Raw genomic sequence first — 14,788 nt, forward strand, 5'->3', positions numbered from 1 at the left:
ATAATATAGGAAAAGTACTAGCCCAGTGCATGCCTTAATAGTAATTTTCTTCCCATTATAAATAAAAAGAAAAATATTTATATAGGTTGAGGTACATGAAGTTAATTATCAATTTTATGTGACAGGGGTCTATTATTTGATCCATAATCAATTCACTTGAAATTAAGAGCTTAAAAGGTTTAGTAGGAGCTGCAAATCATAAACAATCTCATTGAGAGTCTAAAATTTCAAGAAGCAAGTGATTTTACCTACACCTAAGTATCCCCCTGTCACCAAAAACAAAATATATAAAGCCAGAAGTGGGTATACCTCCTGGAAAGCTAAGTGTTTTCTTCAGGAACCAGCTTCCTATAAGGAACATCTGGAAGACAAGCCTTTGCCTGAGTCTCTAGCAATATGGTTTAAGACCAGGTCGGTATACGGAAACATGAGTCCTGAAAAGCAAAAGTTATGAAGCTATATAACACCTACTTTGTATGAAAAGGCATTCTGATTAGACACAAGGAATGAGAGACTAGATTTCAATTACAGTAAAGGAATGAAGTCTTTTACTTGGATTGAGGCAGAAAGGGTGATTAAGACTGATTTAGTCATGTGCTGAGATTAAGTGGAGGACACATCTGAGACAGGATTCCAGAGTGACTGAAAAGGGAAAACTGGCCTCTTATCAGAAGCATGGTTTAATTCTGTGGCTCTCAAAGCACAGTGATTTGGCGTCATCATTCTCCCCCCTTGGGTAAGTAGGGCGCTAAATGTTTAGTGTGGCTATTGCCTCTTCGCCACTGCATTTTTCTCTGATAAAGGCTGGTGATGGGTGTTTGGACCAAGGATAGGTGGCCCCAAAGGATGCCTCATTGGCATATGGATTATTTTGAAATAAAGTGCAGTTGATGCAAGAGGGACGCTGAACCACTTCTCTGTCTCTCTAAAGTCAGGAAATAAATCTCTCTCATGTGAAAGGTGCCCTCCCTACAACTGGGGGAAGAAGGACAGCCTTATTTTCAGAGATACGGAATTCGGGCAGAAAAACCTGTATGAAAGCAACTCTTCTCACTTCTTTACTAATGTACTATCCAAGCTCAAACTTTGTTAAATTCCTTACTAATTAAGTCCCAAAGCCTGTTTCTTTGTCCCATCAATTCTTTGCAAATTTATTGTTTTATTTATTTATTTCTAAAAATGTATAAAAGCTGCCTGCTTTGGCCATTTCTCAGGCAATTCTGTGAGACCTCCATGTGACTGAATTACAATTTGTTTCTTTTTCTCCTGTTAATCTGAGCTGTGTCGATTTTATTATTAGCCCACTCACAAGAACTCAAGATGGGTAGAGGGGGGAAATGGCCCCCTCTCCAACGTAGGAAAAGGGACTCTGGGAGATTAGCTTTTAACTGACTTTATATTGGCAATTATTTTTTTTTAATTAGTAATTAAATGCATTTCTACAAATATGTACTAGTTTTATAATAATCATGATACAGGTAATAAATGGTTATTTCTCTGATACTTGGCTCAGATGTGGCCCTGAAGTAGAGATTTCAATTTAGAAGGTAAGGCATAATCGGTCAAAAAATTCCAATATCAAGGTAAAGGAGCAGAATGGTGACACTGAAAACAAAGGACAAATATAGAAACTTACCACTATATTTTGGAAGGCTTTATTTTTCTTTAAAATACAGAAAAGTTAATTGGAGAAATATAAATAAAACTATATTCCTATATGGTAATGGTATTCTGAGGTTTTATTGCAAGCACTTACATAAAACTTCTTTTATGCCCTCAAAACTGATACCTAAGACTTTACTCTCACTATATTGAATTCCACACCTTCTCCCAAATTTTTGATAATTAAATTATATAAATTTAATGCAACATTCTTTACACTCAGCTTGTCTATGTATTTTTATCTTGTTTCTTTTATATGCACCTTCATCTTTACATTGGTGGACATGTTAGAAGTAACATCATAAATTAAAATCTGTAATTGCAGGGAGTTCCCTGGTGGCCTAGTGGTTAGGATTCTGAGCTTTCACTTCTTAGCCTGTTTGCAGTCCCAGGCAGGAGTACTGAGATCATGCAAGCCTCACAGCATGGACACAAAATATCAAAAAAATGTAATTCCAGATACATGAGGGCCATGAAAAAAAATAAAAAGTATAATAATCCAACAGACAATGCAGGTAAGAGGGCAGAAAACTATTTTATTTTAGATAAGTCGGTCAGAAAACCCTTTCAGAGAAAGTAGAACTTGAGAATGGCATACAATAAAACAGGGAAAAATAATTAGCAAAGGCCTGTCTTCTGAGCAGTGGGAACAGTAAATCCAAAGCCTCTGAGGCAGGAACAGTTTTCAAATGTCTGAGGTATATCTATCAAGACAGCCAGTGACACTGAAGTGGTACAAGGCAGAGAGAAGGCGTTGAAGAGGTGGTAGCATCATAACCATGGCAGAGAATAGAAACTTTATTCTGGGAGCAATGTCAATGTATTAGAGATGGAAGAGAAATTAATGGCATAATCTCACTTATGTTTTTAAACGGGTATTCTTGCAGGAGTGGAAAGAGACAGACCAATTAAGGGGTTATTTCAGGAGTCCCCCTGAGATAATAGTGGCCTGTATAAGATGGCTATTGGTATAGATTTAAAAGTCGATTGGGTTTGGGATATACTAATGGTGAGAAACGTGATGATGGATTATATTCGGAGTGTGAGGGGAAGAGACGAATCAAGGTTGACACTCAGGATTTCATTTGAAAACTGGATAAATGAAGCTTCCACTTATTACAGTGGAGAAGTGTGAGGGTGGAGACAGTTGTGATGTGAAAAATCAGGAGTACTGCTCTGTGCTCTAGGCATATGAAGCCAACATGCTTGTTGGATATCCAAAAGAAGACAATGTATAATCAGTTTAATGCAAGAGTCTGAACATGACAAGAGATATAAATTAGAGAATTACTGAGGTATTAATTCTACTTTTTCCTTAAGTAGAAAAAAGATTGTCTAATTTTTTATTTTTATCTGCATACTTACTACAAAACATTTTCTCCTAAGAATTTTCTTTTTACTTCAGACTGTATGCTCCTTTCTTTGAAAAAAGAGTTATATTATTTTCTGGATATGAGACATAAATCTGATTACTGCACATGACTGAAAAGGCATGATGGACAAGAGAAGAAAGGGTAGTTTATACTCCTTTTCCAGTTCTCAGGATTTACTTCTTTTTGTTATTTTCTATCCCTTCTCCTCCCAAAATAAAAACAATAAGTGAGGGAAATAAATTAGCCTCTCAGAATAAGTACTATAAGTATAAAAATTAATTATTATGATTCTTTTGCTTCACATAGTATTTCCTGGAAGATAAGACATTAATCAAGTCAAACAAAGTTAAATGTGATGCATATCTTTCACTTGCCTATTAAGCCTGGTGGTGGTACTAAGTATTACAAATCAACCTTCATCTCAAACTTATAACTTGTAGAGAAAATGAGACACTTATAATTAGTATAATATGAGAACAAGAAAACAATATCAGTTATAAATGTAAGGGCGCTCTAACTGGTTAAGGAATAAATACCGTGGTAGTACTGGCTTTTCAACAACAACGTTATGTCCAAGTGTGCTTGGAGAGTAGAACTCTAACGGGAAGCCACAGTCAGCAGGACTTACCAAGTGGTTGGCCTGCAATGATCCTGGCGTTTTCTCCAGCCACTGCCGCTCTTGCATGGCGCTCACTCATATACTGTACAAATGCATAGCCTTTGTGAACTGAGCAGCCAACTATTTTTCCATACTTTGAGAAAATTGCTTCAATGTCAACTTTCTTGACGATGGCTGTATTCAGGTTGCCAATGAAAACACGAGAGTTGATGGACTTAGGGTCATTCTTATTGGTGACGTTGCTGGTCTGTGTTTTGCCAGTCATGGTTGGCTCAGCTTGTTTCAATCCTTAAACAAAAGAAAGACCAAAAGGAAAATAATTAGATTGAATGGATACCCCTGGCTTTCAGCCAGTTTTCAGTAGTTCAGTAGTTACCAGGTAACCTCAAATCCCCAAGTACTATTAATTTTATTGAGAAGAAAATTTGGTAATATAAAAGATGAATATTGCATTGCAAAATGAAGTAGAAAAATAATTGTAATTATCTAGCATACAGTTACAAATACATCCCTGATTAATTTATCTAAAATTCAGGCCTACTGTGTCTAGAAGTATTTCATAACCAAGTTTGAGAAACAAGCCACATTTTCTATTACTGAAAAAGAAAATCCAATATGACTATGGTCCGATGATGGAATATGGTACTGTAATTTATTGTTGACACCCTGCATTTTTATTTCTACATTTTCTATAATAGGTAGACATATTGGCTGTTTCATTACCAAAATCCTTCTATTGGAAATTAACAATTCATTTCAATAAATAGTGTAGAAGAGAAAAAAGGTATTAAAAATAAAATTTAATTAGAAAATTTAACATAAAAAACATAATTTTGACGGTAAATTATTTAACCAGAATTAGTTCTGTATATTCTCTTTAGCAGAGCCAACATCAGAAGTCATTTAAAAAGAAACAGCGTGTATAGTTAGTTTTCATCAATGATCAACAAATAGTAGAGACTGGGTATCTGTGTGGAAACATCCATTCTCAACCTCATTTTTAATTCATTTAACTGTCAGCTCATATGTTGCCTAAGGACTGCTAGTATTTCTAAAAACTGCTTTCTGAGGTTGGCAGAGTATTTAATTGTGCTTAATTAAACTTAATGAAACTTTTATTTACAAGTACTCCAGCACTTACAATTTATTTTTTAAGCTTTTGAAAATTCATCCATTCATCCAACAATATGTATTAAGCATGATATATATATATATATATATATATATTTTTTTTTTTTTTTTGGACAGATCTCATCTTCTAAAGTGCCAAAAAATTTAAAGAAGTAGTATGGTGAAAATAAAATTTCAGCAAGGATATAATCTCTAATATTGATGATCAATGTTGAATACTAGCTAATGGATAAATTTTATCAGCAACATTATATTTCTGTACAAATAATCTCTTTTAAAATGTTACAGCTATAAAATAATTAACAAGTGCATTTTATTTTAAAAAATACTTAAAAATGGCATTTCTAAATTGAGCACTAAAGATGTGGAAATTTTAAAGGCAACTCACTACCTGTTTAAATTAGCTAATTCTAAAATCAAGAGCAACTGTGTATCATAAAATGTTTCAAATTAGGTTATTAATTATGAATTCTTAGATTACTAAAATTTTACTAAATATTGGACACATTATATATATATATATATCTGCTTATAATGAAGGTTGACTTCATAAACAGAAATTCACATAAAAATTAAAAGTATGGCATCAGTAAAAACAGGGACTATATTGTGGCCTTGTTTTATCTTAGCTACATTTAGAGCTTCCTTTAAGAATTTCTCAAGGTTAGGGCTGAAGGAAAGGAAAGCTGATAGTTTTTTTTTTTCCCTTAGTTTTGCAATTGGAGCTATTGCGTGAGTGAGTGAGTGTGTGTGCCTGCTCAGTCATGTCTGACTCTTTTGTGAGCCCGTGGACTTTAGCCCACCAGGCTGCTCTGCCCATGGAATTTTCCAGGTAAGAATACTGGAGTGGGTTGCCATTTCCTTCTTCAGGGGATCTACCCAGATTAGGCATCAAACCGGTGTCTCTTGTGTCTCCTGCATTGGCAGGTGGGTTCTTTACCAACTGAGCCACCAGGGAAGCCCATGCCTCAAGCTAATGCTCTGAGAATCAATTCAAACAAAAAATAATTAAGGTGTACACATGTATTTTAAACATTCAGCTTCTTCATATAATTTAGTAGATTTTAAACACACTGAGGAGAAAAAATAAGCTAAATATCCCGTTTGTGGCTCCAGAACGTATTAAGGATTATTTTTCTTACAACTCTAAGTCAACATCAGTAATGCTATACATAGAAGTAATATTATTACTTTTTGCTCTTATATGATGTATATTTTTAGAAACACCATAAAATTACTTTCAAGAGTTAATGATTCTTATAGCTGATGTTTTCTTTCTTGGGCAGGAATAAATTGGTCAAAATGCAAACACAAGAATTGTTAAATTAAGTTGTAAACATGGCTTACAGATCCCAGTGGTCTGTCTTTGACAGTAAGCCTCGGTCAAATTTAAAATGGGGGCACAGTTCCACTCTGAATTTTCACTGTGTCAACATGCTTTCTCTGAGACCATCCTTATACTTTATGCAGCTGACTCTCATAACTGTAAGTCCAAGCTGCCATTTTATAATTCCATTTAATGACTTCTGATCACCTTAAATCTGTATGTATTTAATCTCTCACAAGAAGACTGACTTGCCAGTTTCTATCAGGTTTTAACAACAGGTTTTTGTCATTGTGCTGTACACTATCAACATCCTCTGTAAAATTAAGTTTTAACATGATGTAATATTCAGCTTGCGATTCTGTTACATGAATCTTCATCAGCTGAAGACTTCCACTTTCAGCCATGATGGAATAACAAGGGTTAAAGTAACTCTCTGACTCAAACAATTGAAAAATAAGGCTAATGTACATGAAACAAAGGGTTTTTTTTTCTGACATAAAGCCACAGGCAGTGTCAAACTATGGTATCTGAGCAAAACAAACAGAAAATAAAGCAAGTTCTAGGATAGCCTTAGATTTTTGTCTGGAAAGTATATTTCATGTCTAAAGTTGGTCTGTGTGTGTGTGCGTCTGTGTGTGTGTGCGTGTGTGTGTGTGTGTGTTTGAGTGTGTGTCTGTGTGTGTGAGGTGTGTGCACACACGTGTGAGTGTGTGAGTGTGTGTGTGCATGTGAGTGTGTGTGTCTGAGTGTGCAAGTGTGTGTGTGTGAGCGTGTGAGTGCGTGCATGTGTGCGTGCGAGTGTGAGTGTGTGTGAGTGTGTGCGCGTGTGCACATGTGTGTGTGAGGTGTGTGCACACAGTGTGTCTGTGTGCGTGCGTGCATGTGTGTCTGTGTGTGTTAGTGTGCGTGTGTGTGTGTGCGTGTGTGTGCGTGCAAGTGTGTGTGCATGTGTGTGAGTGTGTGCGCATGTGCGCGCGCGAGTGTGAGTGTGTGTGCATGTGTGTGAGAGTGTGTGTGTGAGTGTGTGTGCGCACACATGTGTGTGTGAGTGTGTGTGCGCGTGTGAGGGCATGCATGTATATCACTGAAAGCAGACAGCGGCCTTACTGAATTTAAGTGGTAGATCAGTGTTTAAGGCAGGAAACTGTGAGGCAGATTTCTAGAGAGAAGAGAGCTACACAAAGAAGCAATCCCACAACTGTCTTACAGATCCCTTGAATCTATGCTGATTCCCAGGATACGCATGCAGTGGGTGAATTTCTATGAGGCGGGTTAAAAAGTTACTGGAAAGCTGTGAGCTGAATGCCTCCCAGAACCACAAAAGGCTGTGAATCATTCAGCTCCTACCAGCAGCAGTGGAAAGTCCAAATAGACATCTTGAAGCATTAAATTTAGACATCCGAAGGGTCGGGACTTAGTAATGGGGATAAACAGTTCTTGCAGCCCAACTCAAGGACCACCCCAACACAATTTAAAAACAGCTCTCAAGATGATCAAAACCAAAAGCAACTGTCTATGAGAGCAAAACATAATATTCCTTTTTGAAAACTAGAACCCAGACACTAAGGAATAAAACACAAAATCTTTAAAATCTAATTAAAACCTCCTAGATATCCAAAGATCAGAAAACATGACGGATAATCAAGAAAGAAGTTAAAGATATAAAAATAATCAAGTGGATCATATAAAGACAAAACCTATAATATCCAAAATCAAAAATTATACTTGATAGACGTTATACCTTAAGAGACTCTAGAACAGATATGTGAATTTGAAGTTGTAGAAAAAGTGAATATCCAAAATGTATCAAAGAGATTAAACACTGGGACTTCCCTGGTGGCTCAGTGGTAAAGAATCCTCCTGCCAAAGCAGGAGACATGGGTTTGATCCCTGGTCGGGGAAGATCCCACATGCCATGGAGCCACTGAGTCTGTGCGCCACAGCTAATGAGTCTGTTTCGTAGAGCCTGGGGGCCATAACTACCGGGGCCACGTGCGGCAGCTACAGAGTCCCCACGCTCTAGAGCCCGCTCTCCGAAAAAGAGACCATTGCAGTGAGAAACCCCGGCACCGCACCTAGAGAGGAGCCCCCGATCACAGCAACCAGAGAAAGGCCTGTGCAGCAGCAAAGGCCCAGCAGAGCCAAAAATAAACAAATAAGTAAATATTTTTTTAAAAAAAGATTAAACACCAGAAAATAAATAGAGACTCAACGAATCATACAATAGTATCAATTATTTAACAGACATATATCTAGAGTCCTGGAGAAACAGAAATATTAAAATATTGGCCAAAAACCTACAAGATTTTATAAAATTACATGATCCCATAGATTCCAGAATTTCACTGAATCCTAAGCAGGATAAACAGAAACAAAACCACACCCAGACACATCATAATCCAGCTACAGAAAACCAGTGATAAAGAGGAAAACCAAGGAGTTCTCAGAAACTGGAAAATGCCTACATTCTAAAGGGGGGGGGTGGAAATAAAGGACAACAGTCAAAGTAATGTTATAACTTCAAAAAAATTGATAGGTTAAAATGAACTAAAATGTATTTAGTTGAAAGTACAACTAAACCCAAAATTTGTCTCTTTATTTTTAAGTTGAAGTTTGAATGGAGTTAGTGGTAAGTGTCACAGAGAAGGCAATGGCAACCCACTCCAGCGTTCTTGCCTGGAGAATCCCAGGGACGGGGGAGGCTGGTGGGCTGCCGTCTATGGGGTCGCACAGAGTCGGACACGACTGAAGCGACTTAGCAGCAGCAGCAGCAGCAGCAGTGTTAAGTGTCTATGAAAACTGTAAAGCACCACTGCCTACAGAGCCTTCTGTAGTGATGCAAGAACTCCACATCTGCACCATCCAAAACGGTAGTCAGTGTCCGCAGGTGACTTTTCAGGACTTAAAATGTCGCTTCTGAGCTTAAGGTACTAAGGTTTTAATTTTACTCAAATAAAATTAAAGTAAAATTTAATGGTTTTCTCTACCCAAAAGGCTAACAAATCTCTGGTCTTTCAAAAACATAAGGTGAATATAAATAAGAAAAAAATTAGCTATTTGTGTATTTTGTGGTATGATATTGGTGCCAGAAACTTATGAAAAGTTATGGTCTTAGAAATATTTTAGAAGAAAAACAAAAAGTCAAATAGCTACCACATGAGGACTAATTTAAGAGTAGGATTTTCATTCTGGAAATATAAACTGAGTTGGTGACTGTTCTGTAAAATCTTAAAGAACATGTTTAGAAAAAGATGTTTATTTGTATTTGAAAGATATTTCTACTCTCTAATCTAAAATATATACATTAATTATGAATTAAAGGCAATGTTAAAATGTACCTAAGAGAAAATATTTTTGGAACAGGCAAAATTAACAGGTCAGTAAACTATACCCTTCTTTTCATTTTATGGTCCTGAATTTACAATCTAAATTTTAGATTCATTCAGACACTCATGAGAAATACCCAGGTATTCAAAAAAGTCAGCCAACAATATTAACACACACTGTATTCAAGAACCTGAAAAGAGATTAAAGGGATCCAAAAATGAGTTTATAAAACCAAATTATACCATAAAATTCATCATCTGCTGAAATTTAAACCTAGTACTCAAAAAAAATCATAAAAAATAAAGTAAAACCTGGCAAATGCTGTAAGATATAAAACTAACGTTGTGATATATGAAAAAAAAGAGCATATGAAGAGCAAAGATAACTTCTTGAAGCAAATGATATAGGAATTAACCATTAAATGATATTCAGAATTCACTGGGCATCTTTTTAACTTCTCAGTATTTACAGAAAGATGTTTTTCAAATACTTTAACTTACATACACATTCTTGATTTTTTCATAAAATGCGTTGCTATAAATTACTTTGATTTATAATTAGAAAAACAACTGAAATGAAATAAACTAATGTATTTAAGTATCTCTTCCTAGACAAAATAAACCAAAAGAAAGTCAGAATTTATTCTTTAGAAAACCATCCCCAATTCAGAAGTATATAACTTATATCCACCTGCGCAGTGACAATTCTTCATTAGATCTTATAAATAAATGCTATTTTGTGAAAATAGGACAATCACCAGTATATCTGGTGATACCTCTACCATTCTTAAAGACAAATGTCACAATTACAATTAAGATTCAATTCTTAAACCTCGAACTGCTCCCTACTTTGAAATAAATTAGAGCAACTTTTCAAAAGTAAAGATTTTTAAATAAACTCAAAATGGATTAAAGATCTAAACGTAAGACCAGAAACTATAAAACTCCTAGAGGAGAACATAGGCAAAACACTCTCCGACATACATCACAGCAGGATCCTCTATGACCCACCTCCCAGAATATTGGAAATAAAAGCAAAAATAAACAAATGGGACCTAATTAACCTTAAAAGCTTCTGCACATCAAAGGAAACTATTAGCAAGGTGAAAAGACAGCCTTCAGAATGGGAGAAAATAATAGCAAATGAAGCAACCGACAAACAACTATTCTCAAAAATATACAAGCAACTCCTACAGCTCAACTCCAGAAAAATAAACGACCCAATCAAAAAATGGGCCAAAGAACTAAATAGACATTTCTCCAAAAAAGACATACAGATGGCTAACAAACACATGAAAAGATGCTCAACATCACTCATTATCAGAAAAATGCAAATCAAAACCACTATGAGGTACCATTTCACACCAGTCAGAATGGCTGCGATCCAAAAGTCTACAAATAATAAATGCTGGAGAGGGTGTGGAGAAAAGGGAACCCTCTTACACTGTTGGTGGGAATGCAAACTAGTACGGCCACTATGGAGAACAGTGTGGAGATTCCTTAAAAAACTGGAAATAGAACTGCCTTATGATCCAGCAACCCCACTGCTGGGCATACACACTGAGGAAACCAGAAGGGAAAGAGACACGTGTACCCCAATGTTCATCGCAGCACTGTTTATAATAGCCAGGACATGGAAGCAACCTAGATGTCCCTCAGCAGATGAATGGATAAGAAAGCTGTGGTACATATACACAATGGAGTATTACTCAGCCATTAAAAAGAATACATTTAAATCAGTTCTAATGAGGTGGATGAAACTGGAGCCTATTATACAGAGTGAAGTAAGCCAGAAGGAAAAACATAAATACAGTATACTAACGCATATATATGGAATTTAGAAAGATGGTAACAATAACCCGGTGTACGAGACAGCAAAAGAGACACTGATGTATAGAACAGTCTTATGGACTCTGTGGGAGAGGGAGAGGGTGGGAAGATTTGAGAGAATAGCATTGAAACATGTAAAATATCATGTAGGAAATGAGTTGCCAGTCCAGGTTCGATGCATGATGCTGGATGCTTGGGGCTGGTGCACTGGGACGGCCCAGAGGGATGGTATGGGGAGGGAGGAGGGAGGAGGGTTCGGGATGGGGAACACATGTATACCTGTGGCGGATTCATTTTGATATTTGGCAAAACTAATACAATTATGTAAAGTTTAAAAATAAAATAAAATTGGAAGAATAAAAAAAAAAAAAGATTTTTAGGGGATATGTGCAATGTAGGAAAAAAATATAACTCCAACCTGAAAAGATACTTATTGTTAAAACTTTGATGTATTTTTCATTTCTTTCTAGCCTTTAATAAAAATTGTAAATTACAAAAAAAAGTCATCATAATTTACTTGCAAATAATTTACATCCAAGTGCCATTACTTATTACTGCAATACCCATTTTATTGTGTTATTAAATAACCTTAGGGGGTTTAACAAATAGTTGCATGGTAATAAAGTTATAGCATAATACTCTTCATTCTCTTCATGAATATTAAGCTTGTTTCCAATTTTTCAGATCGCAAAAAATCTCAGATGGACATTTTGGCAAATTCTGGGTAAAAAAAAAAGATAAAAAAGATGTTTTTAAAGTTGTTTAATTATCAATGTTCAGCTATTCTCCAGAAATACTTCACACTGCTCCTCTCTCCCAGCAATGGCTATTTTAGGACCTCAAAGCGGTTTTGTTAGCACCGAGTTCTCTGTCCCATGAACAGGGAGTCCGAACACACTGAACCATCCATGTCTGGAGCAGAGAAAGGTTTACTGCAGGGCCGTGCGAGGAGATGCGGGCTGCCCTGAAGGCCCCAGCCCCCTAAAACGATTCCAAAGTGTTTTTATTTTTTTTAATTTTATTTTATTTTTAAACTTTATATAATTGTATTAGTTTTGCCAAATATCAAAATGAATCCATCACAGGTATACATGTGCTCCCCATCCTGAACCCTCCTCCCTCCTCCCTCCCCATACCATCCCTCTGGGTCGTCCCAGTGCACTAGCCCCAAGCATCCAGTATCCTGCATTGAACCTGGACTGGCCAAAGTGTTTTTAAAAGCCAGCTGAGGGAGGCGGTCACGGGGCATGTGGTCCCTCAGGCACAATTCTCTGATTGGCTGATGGTGAGGAAACAGGATGGGGTCACAGGGAATAACATTATCAGTCCTTCCGCTCCAGGAGGCCTGATGCTAGATGCTCGAGGTCAGCAAGTAGTAAACGCTTTCTGTCTGGTGAGGGGTTTTCATATCTGTTTTCCTATGTTTCGTATCATATCTGTTTTCATATCATAAGGGCTTCCCTGGTGGCTCAGATGGTAAAGAATCTGTCTACAGTGTGGGAGACCCAGGTTCAATTTCTGCGTCGGGAAGATCCCCTGGAGAAGGGAAAGGCTACCCACTCCAGTATTCTGGCCTGGAGAATTCCACAGACTGTAGTCCATGGGGCACAAAGAGTCAGACACAACTGAGCGACCTTCACACTTGTATATCTGTAAAGATAACTCAGTGAAGTGAAGTCGCTCAAGTCATGTCCGACTCTTTGCGACCCCATGAACTGCAGCCCACCAGGCTCCTCTATCCATGGGATTCTCCAGGCAGGAATACTGGAGTGGGTTGCCATTTCCTTGTCCAGATAACTCAGTAATATGCCTCAAACAGCTCTCTAGGCACTGAAGAGAGGAATCAGAGCAGAGGATTTGGGAAGGCCTGTCCAGGGGAAGCCCATGGGGTCCTGCTCTGTGATAGTTTGATGCCTGCTAGCTCCTCCCCACGTATTTGAGTCTGACTCTGCAGGCTGTAGGGGAGGAGTGGGCAGACCATGAACTAAGTGAGAGAGGGATAATCTGATCTCTGCAATGAAGGAAAGGAAGTTTGTCTAAGAGCTTAGCTAGACAGGCCAATAATAGAAGCAGCAAAATTCTCCTGGTCTCGGGGAACATGAATTAATATTTGGAGCTTACCAGGCACATCATCAAAGTCCTCAGTATTAAAAAATGTAATAAAATTTATTCTGATTTCATTTGTTAAATGCATACTTTATTAAGTCCACATATTGTGTTTTAAAATATTGGTGAATAGCATGTGTTCAATGTTTATTAAAATTTTTAATTGTTAAAACAGAAATTAAAAATTACATATTAAAATATTTGATAAGATAGAAAGCCCTTCTATCTTAATATTGCAATTGAATTGCAACAGCTATGAAAGACATTCAGGAAAAAAATGAATTTTCTACTTATACAGATCTTGAAAGCATATTGCTTATATTCACAGCAAATTATTTTTTATAACTTTCTTAAACTATGCTTCTCAGAAATTGAGTGTAATATTGTGGCATTAGTACCATATAAGAAACTAGAAACCCAGTTTTCATTTCCTTTTATAACTACTAATCTGTATCTAAAAATATTTAAAAATATAAAATAGGTTTCTTTTAATAAGGACTCACTAATAATAAATATGATATGATAAATTTCATAAAATGGATTAATATGAGATACTATTGAAAGAAAAGTATTTTAAAATGACAATATGATATAGCAAGGTTTAAAATGAGACAATTAATTCAATAGCTTGAGGCAGAATATAAATATTTAATAAAATTGTGTAAAAATTGAAAAATTACTATACATAAATAAGAATGGCATTAATTTTGTAAATCAGTATTAGTTAATATAGCTTCATAGCAATGAGTATATTTGATTAGATTCATTAACTACTAAGAAATAAACATTTTTCATTTTAGAGTTCAAGTAGTTGACTTGAGAGCAAAAATAAATATATACTTATAAATAAGGTAACAATTATAGTTATAAAGAGTTAATGATTTTTATTGATTATTATGACTATAAAGTTAGAAAGCAATGAATATTGGTAAGACAACATTTCAAACTTAGTTAAGAATTTGGAATATTAATCAATTTTGTGTTATGCACACATGTGTGCTAAGTCCCTTAGTCATGTCCAACTCTTTTGCGACCCCATGGCCTGTAGCCCACCAGGCTCCTCTGTGTATGGGCTTCTCTAGGTAACATTACTGGAGTGTGTTGCCACGCCTTCCTCCAGGGGATCTTCCCAACCCAGGGGTTGAGCCCGAATCTGTTATGTCTCCTGCACTGGCAGGAACGTTTGGTAAATTTGGTCAACAGAGGCATGAGAAGTATTAAACCATCTACTGGGAAACGTTTAATGAGTTGCTGCAGATCTAATCATTACTGAGCAGAGGGTTACATCTCTAAGAGACTGACCATCACCTAGGTTTGTGTGAGGTCAGACAGATCCATGTGGAATTCATGACCAATCCAACAGAACTGGCTGGGCAGGGCCAAGCATTAAACATAAAGTAGGGAACAAATGGGG

General features: G+C 36.5%; 1 protein-coding gene across 8 annotated transcripts in view; it reads right to left on the reverse strand.

Annotated features, from left to right (window-relative positions):
• Positions 1–14,788, reverse strand: part of RALYL (RALY RNA binding protein like) — an 829,513-nt gene that overhangs the window by 461,870 nt on the left and 352,855 nt on the right. For all 8 annotated transcript variants that reach the window (XM_010812207.4, XM_010812208.2, NM_001077932.1 and 5 more), the window contains 1 exon segment: positions 3,664–3,942. In XM_010812207.4, coding sequence (XP_010810509.1) covers positions 3,664–3,919 — 256 coding nt within the window. In that variant the 5' untranslated portion in view covers positions 3,920–3,942.

Source organism: Bos taurus, chromosome 14 (assembly GCF_002263795.3).
Source record: "Bos taurus isolate L1 Dominette 01449 registration number 42190680 breed Hereford chromosome 14, ARS-UCD2.0, whole genome shotgun sequence".
NCBI classification, from domain to species: Eukaryota; Metazoa; Chordata; class Mammalia; order Artiodactyla; family Bovidae; genus Bos; species Bos taurus.